Consider the following 14,778-nt stretch of genomic DNA (forward strand, 5'->3'; position numbering starts at 1 on the left):
GCTGGGCAGGAACCATACAGATGTTTTATTTATTACTATTATAGATAAATATACCAGTATCGTATCGGGTATCGTGATATTTATGGCAGGTATCGCATCGAAGTTCTAATTTTGGTATTGTGACAACCCTAGTTGCCAGCCTTGCAACCACTTTAACAAGGTAGTGGTGGGCCTTGTTCTCAGCCATTTTTCCTCTGATATCCCTGCATTCATTTGTACATCCACTCACCCGTCTCTCCCTGCACCAGGAGCTTGGGCCTAACAATCGCGGTGGTGTTGCTGCTGGCGTTTGTGGAGCGCCCGTCCTCCCTGTCCATCTCCTCGGACCCCCGTCATCGCATTCAGCCCTGGGAGCCTCCCTGCGGCTTCACCGAAAGCATGGAGATGATCTGCCTCCTCGTCTTCTCTCTTGACCTCGCCGTTAAGGTAGGCACAGCCAGGGTGGTAGATGTTTGCCTCCAGGACACTGGCAGCTGTCTGCTTAAACAACGGTTGTAATGTTTTCAATAATCTTGCTGCGTTCAACAGTTATCAGGCCGTTCCAGCCACGGCTTCACTCCTTGTGTTTTGTCCGCAGGGATACTTGATTGGCTGGGAGGAATTCAGAAAGAGCAAATGGCTGATCGGCTATACAGTGGTCATTTCATTCTCCGTCATGGACTGGGTGTTGTCTATTAGCATGGCGTGTGATGAGGTGAGGCCATCCTCGCCGTTCACGTTTGCTTTGGCGCGGTGGGCTTTGTGAAGGCGGCAACTTGCAGTTCTGCAAAGTGAAGCCAATCAGAAGTAATTTGAACTTGCATTCTTTTTAAAGGTCATCGGGAGGCGACTCTTACAATATGCAAAAAGAAGTCAGGGAAAATGTCCTCTATTTGCCATTTGCTTTATTTCCTCAGTAATATGATAAACATGAGCGTATGGTCACAATCTTTAGTTTGAAGTCTTCTTCAATACAACATGATGTTCATTCAGTACATGGTGGTACATTTCGAGTAAAATAGACGATACATGAAACCATTTTACGCCTTTTGTAATAGGTAAGAGGGACGTCAGGGATTCACCACTATTTATATTTATTAAGTTGAGTCTCAATAACTTTGTTCAGCCAGTTTTCACTTTCCCACAAAGAACGAGCTCGTGGTATCACCAAATCAATTTCTGTCTCAAATCTAGAAGCTAGCTACTTAGATATCCAATATCTGGTCGGATTTATACAAAATAATGCCTACTTGAAAAGCCCCGTTGTTAAAGTACTTAATTGGTGGCCTTTGTGTTTTCAACTAAATATATTTTAACTCCTATAAGATAAACATAGGTCTCACAGTCAAAATCTAATGTTTGTTTCGAACAAATTAGTGCAATTAAGGTTCAGTTAACGTTGTACAGCATCACTGCCTCTGTGTACTCAATATAGATATGGAAAAGAAAAGGAAGACAGGTAGTGAGCTATATGATACAAAATAGAAAACAACATATTGGACATGTACATTGTAGTGAGGATAAAAGGTTTGTTGACTGCATCTAATCGTCAACCTGATCAAAAGCTCAGTAAAATATAGTGAGTTTGCATTCTGGAGTTAAACTTGCCAGGTTAAAACTCAAAAGGACTTCAAACATGGAATATTCTGTGACCCTGTCTTTTCTCTGCTAATCAGAGATTCAGAGTACGGCGACTCGTCCGGCCGTTCTTCCTCCTGCAGAACTCCTCCAGGATGAAGAAGACACTGAAGTGCATCAAGAGGACTCTGCCAGAGATTGCCAGGTATGAAGAAAATCAAACAACTCTTGTTTTTACGGTTAATGAGATCATAAAGTATGATGACGGCATTCAAAGCTTCACAGTTGGAGCACTTCCAGGACTTAGGAGGATATTAAACTCTCCCAGTTAAATCATCTGTGCAAAATATGAGCCACTCTTTGAGAAAACGTCTGATAAAATAATTATTTATACATCAAGCTTTAAAAGGAGAAGTCAACTATGACTCCCTGGAGCATTTCTGTAAGAAATCATCCAATCAGAGAGCTTTCAAATGTGTTGTTTGGCCTCTAATGCTAACAGTTCACACTTTCTAGAAACCTGATAAAACTGTCTGCTGTTTGGATCAGTCACTTTGGGATTCTGGGTCAGTTTGGGGTTTTTGGTTTAATGTTACCAATTGCAGGCGCAGACATCCGGAAATTGTTGCAGCGCTGACTGGATTCTTTTCTATCGCAACAGTTGCTGTTTTTTTAATGAAAGAATGAAGAATGAATTTTCCAGTTTTAAAATTGAAATGATTAAAGCTGATTGCCATTGCATTAACCTGTTATACGTTGAAGTCATTCAAGAGACTCTTGGAATATTTTTATTTTAATTTTAAACCGTGTGTGTGTGTTCTCCTATCTGTAGTGTCATCCTGCTGCTGACGCTCCACCTGTTCCTCTTCACTATGATCGGCATGCTGCTGTTTGCTAAAAGCGACGTGAGTTCAGGTCAAAATGCATTGAAATGGAGTTGGAGAAGAAGACTAAGAATAATGTGACAAGAGTGTGTTGGATGTATAGGATAACACATATGTTTAAACAAGAGCAACAGCTTTAAGACCTTTAAAGGAAAGTGGTGCGTGTATGAAGCCACATAATTAACTTTGAGGACCAAACAATTTCCAAGAACTTGTAAGTAAGATGCCCTCTGGCAAAATTCCCACCAACATGTGTGGTGAGGCACAAGAGAGGAATCAAGAAATCCATCCCCGGGAAGTGATCGCTACGTCCTGAGGTTCACTTCAATCGTCTAGCCAGGGATGATGGTACATTTAAAACAGAAAGAGCAAAATATGGATTATTCAATATTTCTGTCTGTAGCTACTTAAAATTAGAAGAGTGTGTTGGATATCTGATATATTTGTTTAACGTTGGTAAAACCATTAGTGGTTGCAGTAGGTGCTCATTTACTCAACTAAAGAACTAATGACTCACCTCTTTCTACAAAGTATTTAAACCAACTAACCAACTCCACCTGTGTTTTCTGTTCAGGATCCAAAGAAGAACGGGGAGTGGAAGTTATATTTCAGGGACCTGCCCAGTTCTCTCACCTCTCTGCTGGTGCTGCTCACCACAGCCAACAACCCTGATGGTACTTAGTCTCCTTGATACACCAGCCTCCTTGTATGTGATGGCACTATTTTCAACGTGTCTTCTGTCCTGTCACAGTGATGATCCCTGCCTACTCGGTGAACAGAGGCTACTCCATTTTCTTTATCATCTTCAGTCTGATTGGTAAGCAGTGATTGTCGTCGTCTGTGTCGGTGCCGCAGCTTTGAAAGGAGAGTTTGGATGTTTTTGAAGAGCTACTTCTCCAGAGTCTGTCTTACTACCTACAGTTGGTGGAGGACGAGCACAGAATCAAAGCAATGTTCTGCTGTGGAGGAGACTGCTAAACAAGTCAATGACGGATTAAGTTTAAACCATATTTAGAATACATTCACTGCTTTACCTTGCTGTCAGACAGCCCTTTTCCCAACGTGGAACTGATGCCGTTAACTATGCTCTCCAGAATGTCATGACGAAAAAGCAGTCTTTTTATCACAGGATTCATTGATGTACTGCTGCCTCCATCACTCAATCCGTTTGTGCTATTGCGTGACTTTGGTAAAGCTAAACCAACCCAGTTGTTTTGAAGGGTTGGTTTAGCTTGACCAAAGTGACGCAACAGCACACCCAGACTAACTGATCGAGGCAGCAGTAGACAGGCAGTTCCCATGTTCTGCAAGGTAAAAACGTCCTTGAAGAGATCCGAGATGACGGCTTTAGTTCCCTGTAGAAAGGGCCGTCTGTGAGGTAGAGCAATGAAAAGCACGGGGAGCACTCCTCACTGTCTCTCCAAACCGCCATCTACTGAATGCGATACACTGAACATGGATGAGGGCCTCAAACAAAACATTCAAACTGTCCATTAAAGTAATAATAGGAGATCATTGTGTTGCTGAGCTAAATAAATGTCTTTGAGTGATATTTTTTTCTTTGTTTTGCCTCCTGGCAGGAACCTACTGCCTGATGAACTTACTGACGGCCATCATCTATAACCAGTTCAGGGGCTATTTGGTGGTAAGTCACACGCGCATGCTGCTGAGGAGCATTTCCTCACCCTGACAGTTATCTTACAGTTATAACTCCTACATACTTAAAAACAGCCAATACAAGCTCAGCTGTTTAGATTGTGTGCGGCAGACGGCATTGAGAGGCTTTTCCACCAAACAAATCATGACTACTGTGGTTTAATTATTCCCAGCTGGAAACATGGTGTGTCTACAGGAAAAACAAGCTGTCAGTGGAAGACATCAGACATATCCCATTTGCCCCAACAGATGCCCAGCATTGAGGAATGAGTTTGTGCTTTACCTACATTTTAATCAACATTTTCATTGAAGTCTTTAAAAGTGTAGCATTTTTTGTACACATACTTTACTTTCTACAAGTGCAAACTCTGTAAAGGCTGACTCTTTTTTCTTCTCGAGACGACTGTGGTATTCCAGTAAATAGGAGTCAATTTGAGATGACAGTGTTGGGAGCAGCAGAGGGGAAAAAAGTCATGGGAATCATAATATCAATCGATTCGTGTTGTTACATGTTCCGTTAAGACGAAGTTCTCATATGAATTGCAGGAATTAAATAATTGGCTCATCATTTTTATATTTATTTGTGTGCTTTTACACCACCCGTATAGCCACACCTACCACCACAATTTCTACTTTCTACTTTTTGTTTTAGTGGTTTTGCATGTTTTAGAGCTTTCCCCGAAACATTATGGGTACTATACATTACAAATCTCTTGCTTTGGTATTTTTTGTAATCATTTTTGGGATCCATTTGTTTCCACTGATTTCTGTACAATGGAAAAATAAATCCTTCAGCAGAGTCTAAATGGCCCTGAAAGATGAGAAGGAGTAGCTACTGCATTTCCTGAAGTTGCGTGTACTCGCAAACGCACCCGAACAGAATGTTTCTTTAACCCTTGTGTTGCCTTCGGGTCAATTTGACCCGATTCAATGTTTAACCCTCCTGTTCCCTTTATATTTACTAACATATTTTACCCTTGAGGTCAATATGACCCCAGCTATTAAAATCTCCAGAAAATTATTGGAATTAATATTGTTTTCCAAGTTTAAGTGTGAGGTACTTTATGTTTGTTTGTTGACTCCCGAAAGAACACCGACATTAAACATTGAATCGGGTCAAATTGACCCGAAGGCGACAGGAGGGTTAAATATTGAATCGGGTCAAAATGACCCGAAGGCAACACAAGGGTTAAGAGCTTCAGGCCTCCTGTTCACTCGAGGAAGTGCGTGGAGCAGGTAGTTGAGTTGTGACTGCCATCTTCTGGAAAACAATAAGAGTCTTTATTACAGTGTTATGACAATATACACCCACAGATATTACAAATTCCACGGCATCATTATCTGTACTGGAGCAACGAAAAGACGAGACAAAAACATTGTGCATTGCCCGCTATATGAAGGGGTAATTCTTAAAGGAAACAGTTTTAGTGTGCAGTGAAGGAATCTTTCCGATGTTTTCTTTGGTCCAGATGTCGGTCCAAACGTCCATCATCAGGAGACGACTGGGGATCCGAGCTGCTTTCCAAGTCCTGAGCTGCCAGGGCGCCCAGCAGGCTACTGAGTAAGACAGACGCGCATATCTCATTTTAGTTGAACAAGTTGTTTCGTTGGCTACCTCCAGAGGAGCAGCCACGTCAGCGCCTTCGCTATAAACAGGTGGTGTCCTGCGGCGGAATGTCCTCCCCACAACAATGAGAAGAAAAACACGGAGACGGTTGTATTGTTTCCTCTGGTCAGGGAGCGTGTGCCTGTTGATCTGGTGATGAAGGTGATGTCCAGGGTCCAGATGAAGAACTACTACAGAGAGGCCATCACTAAGGTCAGAGCCCACACCGCTCTCACTACACTCACACGTCTGTAATTTTGTCAGATAAGACATGACTGGATTTTATTTTGCGAGGCTTGTTTTAAACATTCCTTTCCTGAGTTTGGAAAACAAAATGTAACAATTAAATACATAGATATATATTTACTCAATTAAGCAATATGTTGTTGGTTTTTTAAAGTTATGTATCTTAATATAACGTAATCTCGGCATCAGAACACATTCAGATGAGACGATGCGTCCTCTGGTTGTTTCCCTTGACTGTTTTCCTTCATGCCATCTGGACTTCAGGAGGTGCACAATTATGCAGATGTTGGCTACATGGACCGAGGGGAGTTCAGGAAGATATTTGATGAACTGGACAAAGACTGCATAAAGGAGGTAGAGAAGTGCCCAAGGGGCATTGCTGCCTTAAAGATTCCTTCAACATTTCCTCTCACCTCGACGTCTGTGTCATGCCTCTGACTGCGTATGCTCATGTGTGAGTGTTTCTCCAGCACCCTCCCTTGCCCGAGTACAACTCTCCGGTGCTGCAGAAACTCCAGGCGGTCTTCAGTCACCACTTTCTCATGATATTTGGCAACGCAGTGGCACTGGCCAATGTCCTCTGCATATGTGTAAGCTGCACACACACACACACACACAGTATACATGGTCAGACATGTATGTACTCATAAAGCCTCATATGCTGCCATTTGTCAATATTACCTTTGTTTGTGTTTCAGACCGTCCTGGTGCTGAACGCTGATAAGCCCACGTCAGAGAGGAACAACTACATCATCGAGGTGAACACAGTCGTGTATGTCTTACGGGTTGTCATGGTCCACAGAGGATGTTTACTAATCAACCCCCTAAACTTTCCCCTGAAATTTACTAAATATTGAGCCTGATGTTTTTTAAAATATTTTATTAGAAACACACGTGTTGATTTTTGACATATGAATAACATTAATAATTCACACCACTTATATTATCATAATACAAATCTGTCTTAATGGGGGTGCTGGAGAACAAAGTGTAAAACAATAGTAAACTCATCGGCCGGTCACTCGTTTTATCCAACGGTCTAAAATTAACGTTGCATCTTTGTTAACATTATGACCTTAACCAACTTCATAAAGGAACTGACCTCAGTCTTCCACTGTCCGACCGACAGATCATCAACCTGTGCTTCATCCTTTACTACCTGTTTGAAGTGTGCGTGAAGATCTTTGCCTTCGGATGGAAAGGCTACCTGTCCTACAGGAACAACATATTCGACTGCTTCCTTACCATCCTGCTCTTGGTAACCACCTGCTCTCACCACTTACTCTTTAATATTGTTTTATTTAGTAGAACCCAGCTGCACTTTAGTCAAATGTGAAAAGATGACACCAGTAGCAGATTTTCTGTTTCTGTTCCACAGCCCAGGCAGAACAAGCTTTTATATTGGTCCTCTAGCATTGTGCTGTTGGTCATTGGTGGCTGAAGGTTTACAGGATTTAGACTGCATGTTTAGGATGAACAAAGTAGTTGACCAATTTACAGCAGTGTTTTCAAAGTGTTGCAGTGTCATCGTGTGACCATGTAACCAGCCTGACTATTAAAGGAGTCATTCATCATTTAAAGGGCCAGTCTAGATAATAATAACATATTTAAATTGTTTAATCTGTCCAAGAAAACAACATGTTTGTGGTGTTACGGGCAGTTATGTGCCGGACTGTTTCTTGACACTGGCCAGCCACCAACTGGGACTGTTGATCTTCTCAACTTACTCTGACTCTCTTATTTATCTGGGTCTTTCCCCCCATCAGGTCCTACAGATCACTATATTTTGCACCTTCAAGCTTCCATATTCTCAGTGGTAGGTTTGTGTTTTCTTCTAATCACTTTCAACTGAAAATGTGTCCATGATGGTTCACTGGGAAGTCGTAGGAATCTTTTAAGTTTTGTGTTTTAAATGTAACTTTATTTAACAAGATCCAGGAAAGACAAAAAGAAAGAGAATTTTCAAAAGGAGAAAAGAGAAATCCACAAGTAAAGACACAATCGAAAGTTATCTAAAAATTCAGTTTGGCGACCGCACCTTATTAAATGTGCAGATGTTTTGTCTGTATTTGTTGTTCAGAAGTGAAAATGCTGCTTATGAAAGGCTCACAGTGGTTATTAGCTGAACACAGGAATGTAATTTGTACATACATTGTAGATACATTTCTCTACTTAATCCCTAAATTACCTGACGTGTGTGTGTGTGTGTGTGTGTGTGTGTGCCTGTATGTGCGTGTGTGTGTGACAACAGGGACCCTTCCTCTGTAGGTGCATATTCTCTGTGGGAGATGGTTCGTTTGATCAACATGCTGATTGTGTTCCGCTTCCTGCGCATCATCCCAGATATCAAGGTACGCAGCAGAACTCACACACTAACTTATAGCTTTTCTGAGTAGCCAAATGAAAAGAACAATATCTGGCAAGACGTGTAAAACGCTATGTGTGAATCATTGTCGTGCGTAGCCACGGTAATGACCAGTACACAAGATTTCCGCATTGTGTCCTCTCTCCCAACACAGATCTTCATCTACAGACACTGCAGTCTGATCACGATTACATTCCTGTCTTTCTGTCCCTTGTTGTCTTTCTGTTGTTGTCCAGCTCATGGCTTTGGTCGCGAGTACACTGTTGGACCTGGTGAAAAACCTCAGAGCCTACGCAGGGATACTGATGGTGAGTCAGCATACTTTGAGGAGCAGTGTGTTTTTCATTTGTGTACAGTCACCTGATGATAAGAACCGTTGGGTTTTCTGTAGCTTAGAGGGAGCATTTCATGGGGAGAGGGTCGTCTTCCATGGTCCGTCATGTTTCTACAGTAGCCCAGAACAGACAAACCAGGTGGCAAACCTCCGGGGCTGAAAAGTGAAGCCAATGCGGACAGCGATAAGAAGTCCGACTGTATACAAGTCAATGATAAATTACTATACCTCTCACTTGATTTAATCCCTCAGTTTGTAAACATGAGTTTATGATCTCAATCTCTAGTTTCAAGTCTTCTTCAATACAGCATGATGTTCATTTATTAAATGGTGGTGCATTTAGAGGCAAACCCTTTCACAGTGTGCTTTCAGTGAATTCTAAAGTTTTTTGGTTGCTTAATATTTTTGGGTTTAGTTTGGTTGTAATGAGTTTGACCCTGTCGTCCCTCGTTTGGGACAAAAACACAATATGGCAAAGGCCCAAAAAAACCAGGCTTCTCCATAAACCAATGGGTGACTGGGTGAACCAAACACGGTGACTATGTGATTACCACTTCCCAGATTATTCAATTCCATTTATTTTGTCGAGCCAAAAATGTAAAATTTGCCTCAGAGGGCTTTACAATCTGAACGCATACGACATCCTCTGTCCTGAGACATCACATCATTCCAGGGAAAACTCAAGCTCAACAGGGAGAAAAAGGGAAGTAACCTTCAGGGGAGCAACAGAGGAGGATCCCTCTATCAGGATGGACAGAAATGTGATGAATGTCATGTGTACAGAATGAACAACACAACAGTTCCAACACTCTCAAGGCATATGACAGAAATAATTCATATAGTGAGAGTAGTAGGCATAATGATGAAAACGTTATGACTACCAATAATAACAGCAAAAGTGGGTGTAGTAAAATAATAATGATAATAAAAGCAGCAATGGTATTGGCAATGCTAATTGCAATGCAACTAATAATAATTATTATTATGATAATAGCAGGAGGTGTCAGGCAGCACCAGGGTCCAGATAAAACCATGATCAATGTAAACCTGTGAGGAGAGAAAGCACAAAGACTCCGGAAAAGGAGCAACGTTGGTAATGTGCACGAACGGTGCATGAATTCATATAAAAGGAGAGAGAGAAGGATGGACATCCGCAGGGCCATGGCAGGAGGCAGGAGTCTGCACGCTGGGAAAAGGAGGGCTGAGCGGAGGATATTTAGTTGGTTGTAATCTGCTAAACTCACCACTAGATGCCACTGAGTCCCACACACTGCTCCTTTAAACCAACCAGGGTATCTACGCTTACATTTTGCTCTAGAAATATGTTATAAATTGGTAACTTTTGTGTCAATGGAATCGCATCACGGATGTATTTTTATTTCAACAATAGAACATGTTAACAGTATACGTGTAACGGCAGAAAGCCTCACATGGGGAATGGGTTGGTGTCTTCTTCACGCTCTCTCTGCAGGTGGTGTACTACGTGTATGCCGTGTTTGGGATCTGGCTGTTTGAGGGAGTCATCAAACCTCCTCCAGAGATGAGGTATGGGGTCGTCTGCAGTAAGAACACATGGCGGAGACATTTTGGTTTGGTTGGAAAAGAAACAAGAAACACTAAATCATGTTCACAACCCGTATACCTACAATCCTGAAAGTGGGATGAGCAGCTGAAGTCTGTCTCCTACGCATTAGATTCGAAATTAGAAATTCGGATTAGAAATCCTTCATCTGCGATATACAGTCAAATTGTGTTTCCCCTCATTTATAAAGCAACACTGCCATATGTATTTTGACGTCTTCCTGTGCAGGACATGATGGGACACACCTCTTGAGATACAAGCTTGCACTGGCCAGGACTAGCTGGTTAGCATTCTCACTTATTTAGACACAACACATTCTGTTGATAATGTGAGCTCATAAAATTCTGGCCAGATCATAAACACTGTACCTTTAATAACCTGCAGGCTATGACCTCTGCTCTGTTGCTGGGTCGGACTGGTTCGGACTCTCCATCTCAGAGAAACAGTGCTATTAGTTACTGATCGCAATCACGAGGCTACATTTGTTACATCGTGTGATGTGTGTGTCTGTGTGTGGTGTGTGTATGTGTGTGTGTGTGCGCGTCCCAGTGGGATCTCCAATACCTCCATGGAGAACATCACCTCTAACTTCAGCATGCAGTGTGGCACCTATGAGCAGCTGGAATACTGGCCAAACAACTTCGATGACTTTGCTGTGAGTAACAAGAGGGCAGTCAGACCTTCATCGTTGTGTACAAGCTTGAATCTGGGATTCAAAATCTGTGTTTTGATTGATTTACATTTCTGCCTTAATGCGTGGCTCTTCATGACATCATTATTTACCTGTATACCTGTTTGGCATTAGCTGATGATGAGCCATCGCCGTCAATGATGGCTCACTGGTTGTTGTTGTTGTTGTGATGGGTTAGACGGTGATTTAATCTTTTTGCTCCGCTGAAGGCTGCTGAGAAATACAGCCAACAAAAATGTGTCAGATTGAAAGAAGAGTATCTTTCCCTCCCTCTCTCTCTCTTTCTCTCTCTCTCCCTCTCTCTCCCTCTCTCTCACAGGCAGCCATCATTTTGCTGTACAATGTCATGATAGTCAACAACTGGCAGGCCTTCCTAGAAGTATACAGCAGACACACAACAGGGTAAGAAGAATAATACGTTTGACATGCTCGATGATGATGATGATGAGCCTGTTTTATCTTCTTTTTTTTCAGGTGGTCGAAGATCTACTTTGTGTGTTGGTGGCTCACCTCCTCTGTCATGTGGGTCAACTTGTTTGTGGCAGTCATTTTAGAGGTCAGTTCCCTCAGATCCATCCATCCATCCATCCATCCATCCATGTATCCATACATACATACATTGTGACTGACTATGTTGTCCTTCATTCAGAGGATCGGTAGTTTGATCCCAGGCTCGGCTAGCCATGTCGATGTGTCCTTGGGCAAGACACTACCCCAAACTGCTCGTGTCGATGTGCCTACGGTGTATGAATGTCAGTTACTCCTGACGGTCAGGCGGCACCTAAGCCACTGACATCAGTGTATGAATGGATGAATGATGACAAGTAGTCTTAAAGCTCTTTGAGTGGTCGGGAGACTAGATCCATAAAGGTACATTTATAACATGAATAAAGCACCACACAGTGCCTATGGATTAGACTGCAAACACACTTCAAACAATTGATGAGCATTTAAATCCAGACCCTCCTTTTTCTTTTGTTAAAGTGTCAATCCTTAAGATTACAGTCCTGCTTGATTTGGGGACCCCCGATTCCCTGGTGGTAACTTCTAATATGATTTAATACGATAGGTCCCAGAACACTGGAGGCTCCAAAACAAAACAAACTATTATCGTTTGGTTAAGAAGTCTGGCAATAATTGGCCTTTTTCTGTATCCGTGACTTCTCCTTCTTGTTCCCTGACTCCCTGCAAACATGGCCGCCGTGTTGTTTTGTTGTGCTGTCTTGTTTTGTAAAGTCATTCTTAGTGAGCGATGTGTAAAGCTCACTGACTAACGCTTTGCATTTCCCATCGCGGTTTGCGTTTGTGACTTAAACTTGAGATGACAGGAAAAAAAGCCTCTTTAGCTCTTTTGGAGCACATCACCGGTCACATGTGCACCTATTCACAAAGAAAGTTTTTCTGACTGTTGTTTAAATCATCATGAATCATCTTCTCTTCCTGTTAAACAAAATATGACATGTCCTGAGACCAATTCCAACCGATAATATAACAACGTCCCACCCCATGTTTTACTGGTCCAATCAAATGGCAACAGATTTGATTTAAATCCCTCCTGTGACTGTACGCCGCTAAAATGTTCTGTTGAACTGTGTAATACGTGAAAGCCGGGACCATTTTTACTACCGAGGTGCTCCAAGAGAGGCTTCGGCTTCAATCGGTGTTGAATGTCTGATAGGTCGCACAGCAACTCATGGTTTACTCGCTCAAGTGATGCAAAATGACTCGTAGCTAAAAACACTGACATCAACAAACCACACGGTCACATTTTCCTTTGGCCTTTTCCAAAGGTAAGATCATCAGTGCCACAGACAGGTCGGGCATCAAGAAAAACAAGTGTTGGCTTCAGTGACTTGTTGAAGAGAAACCAGGACTAAAGCCAGCCTTATCTCTCAATACAAACTACGTAATACATGCGGTAATCAACCCAAATGTTTTCTGACAGAACTTCATCTACAAGTGGGACCGGAGTCACAGCTGCTCCGTCACCGAAGTGGAGAGGATCAGATATGAAACCTCTGTTCAGTTCATGTTCAGGTCGGTTGACGCTGCCGTCGTAAATCGTGGGAAAAAATAATATCACAATTCACTCCTTGACCTCTCTCTCTCTCTCTCTCTGTCTGTCTCTCTAACTCTCTCTCTCTCTCTCTCTCTCTCTCTCTCTAACTCTCTCTCTCTCTGTCTGTCTCTCTACAGAGAGCAAATCAAGGAGCCAACCGAAGAGGAATTACTATGTCAATTAAACCAACACCCCCACTTACACCTACACTGGTGACACGCACACACACACACACACACACACACACACACACACATACACGCACACACACACAGAGCACAAGCACCTACATGCACTAGCAAGTCAAGAGACTGATTCTAATTTAGTCTATCTTGTGTTATAAGTGCTGAGATGTCAATGTGACAACATTATACTGCCAGTTAATATGGAATGATGTACTTCTCCTGAAACAAGAAGGTTTTAATTATGGGATTCATGGCACACTGCAAGCTGCAGTTTCTGTTGTCCTGAGATGCCGTGCCATTGGTTGAGGCTGAACAGGAGTGGGTGGAGCCAAAGAAGCACAACTTGTGTGCCAATTCCATGCTGAAGTACTATTCAGTATCTATTAACGTCTTCGCAACAACCGCACACGAATACAATAAAACTGTGAGTACAGAAATCTACGGTCCACATTTTCAAATGTTATGATACCACAAGTTTCACAAGAGTGAAAACAAAATATAATTGACTTCCGTATCAGGTGATGTGAAGGGGGGCAATGTATTTGTATCCAAAGAAGTTACCATACACTGTACAAATATACACAATAATATGAATTCTGTGTTAATTAGGCAGAAACCACCAGAAACATTAAACGGGGCCTTAAACCTGCATTCTCTCTACTTAGCAGCAGGGGGCGACTCCTCTGGTCGTATGGAAAGAAGTCTGTGAGAAGATGACTCTACTTCTCTCTTGATTTATTCCCTCAGTAAACACTGTAAACATGAGTTTATGGTTTCAATCTCTAGTTTCAAGTAATGTGTAATACAGCATGATGTTCATTTAGTAAATGATGGTCCATTTAGAGTCAAACAGACCATAAAGCAGGGTTTGCTTTAGGGCGTGGCTGCAATATGATTGACAGGTCACTACCAGGTCTGGAAGTTTCCCAGTGTGTTTACAATTCGAGATTATAACGCATCACTTGTATTTAACTCCACCCTCTCGTGTCACCTCGAGTTGCAAAAATAATTTTCGAAACGCCAAAATTACATGTGGGTTTTTCCAAGTATATTGTCTCGTCATATACGGGTCGGCTAAGAATGTATGTATGAATGTGTTTGTGTGTATATATACATACATACTTTATATACAGTATAAACTGCTGCTGTAAAATCTGAATTATCTTTATGTTGCTTGAAAAAAACCACAACAGAAAAACAATGGGGGAACTCCAACGTTTCTTACAATTCTCAACCGAGACTCACCCATAGATTCTCCGCAGGTCCGCGTTACACAAACCTTTGGCTCAGTGTTGTGCACGAACAACAACAGAGGAGGCACACCCTACATATTTAGTGTGGCTCAACCGCAGAAGTCACAGCAAGCGAACATACTGCGCTGGCATAAGTATGTTTCATATCTATACAGCCCCATGTCACTTCTCACAAATTTACCTCAAGGGGCATTACAGTCGGTCTTAAAAATATTACTTTCATGGAGAGAAAATGGAAGAAACCTCAGGATGAGCCACCGAGAAGGGATCCTTCTCTCAGGCAAACATACAGAACTGTAGAAAAGTTTCATGTGACATAGAAATATGTTGCCTGTTTTATAACACCTAAAAGTGGCCAAA

General features: G+C 42.1%; 1 protein-coding gene across 4 annotated transcripts in view; it reads left to right on the top strand.

The window, feature by feature from the left end:
- tpcn2 (two pore segment channel 2) overlaps window positions 1-14,324 on the top strand; it is a 30,593-nt gene extending 16,269 nt beyond the window's left edge. For 3 of the 4 annotated variants that reach the window (XM_056412412.1, XM_056412411.1, XM_056412410.1), the window contains 22 exons: window positions 249-426; window positions 578-694; window positions 1,656-1,762; window positions 2,390-2,462; window positions 3,016-3,115; window positions 3,193-3,258; window positions 4,022-4,086; window positions 5,567-5,658; window positions 5,835-5,916; window positions 6,214-6,303; window positions 6,420-6,539; window positions 6,648-6,707; window positions 7,079-7,207; window positions 7,716-7,765; window positions 8,201-8,300; window positions 8,551-8,622; window positions 10,120-10,193; window positions 10,780-10,885; window positions 11,241-11,323; window positions 11,396-11,477; window positions 12,867-12,958; window positions 13,118-14,324. In XM_056412412.1, coding sequence (XP_056268387.1) covers window positions 249-426; window positions 578-694; window positions 1,656-1,762; window positions 2,390-2,462; window positions 3,016-3,115; window positions 3,193-3,258; window positions 4,022-4,086; window positions 5,567-5,658; window positions 5,835-5,916; window positions 6,214-6,303; window positions 6,420-6,539; window positions 6,648-6,707; window positions 7,079-7,207; window positions 7,716-7,765; window positions 8,201-8,300; window positions 8,551-8,622; window positions 10,120-10,193; window positions 10,780-10,885; window positions 11,241-11,323; window positions 11,396-11,477; window positions 12,867-12,958; window positions 13,118-13,196 — 2,017 coding nt within the window. In that variant the 3' untranslated portion in view covers window positions 13,197-14,324. The other variant, XM_056412413.1, reaches the window with a different exon arrangement.
- The last annotated feature ends 454 nt before the right edge of the window (window positions 14,325-14,778 follow it).

This window comes from Pseudoliparis swirei, chromosome 4 (genome assembly GCF_029220125.1).
Source record: "Pseudoliparis swirei isolate HS2019 ecotype Mariana Trench chromosome 4, NWPU_hadal_v1, whole genome shotgun sequence".
NCBI lineage: Eukaryota > Metazoa > Chordata > Actinopteri > Perciformes > Liparidae > Pseudoliparis > Pseudoliparis swirei.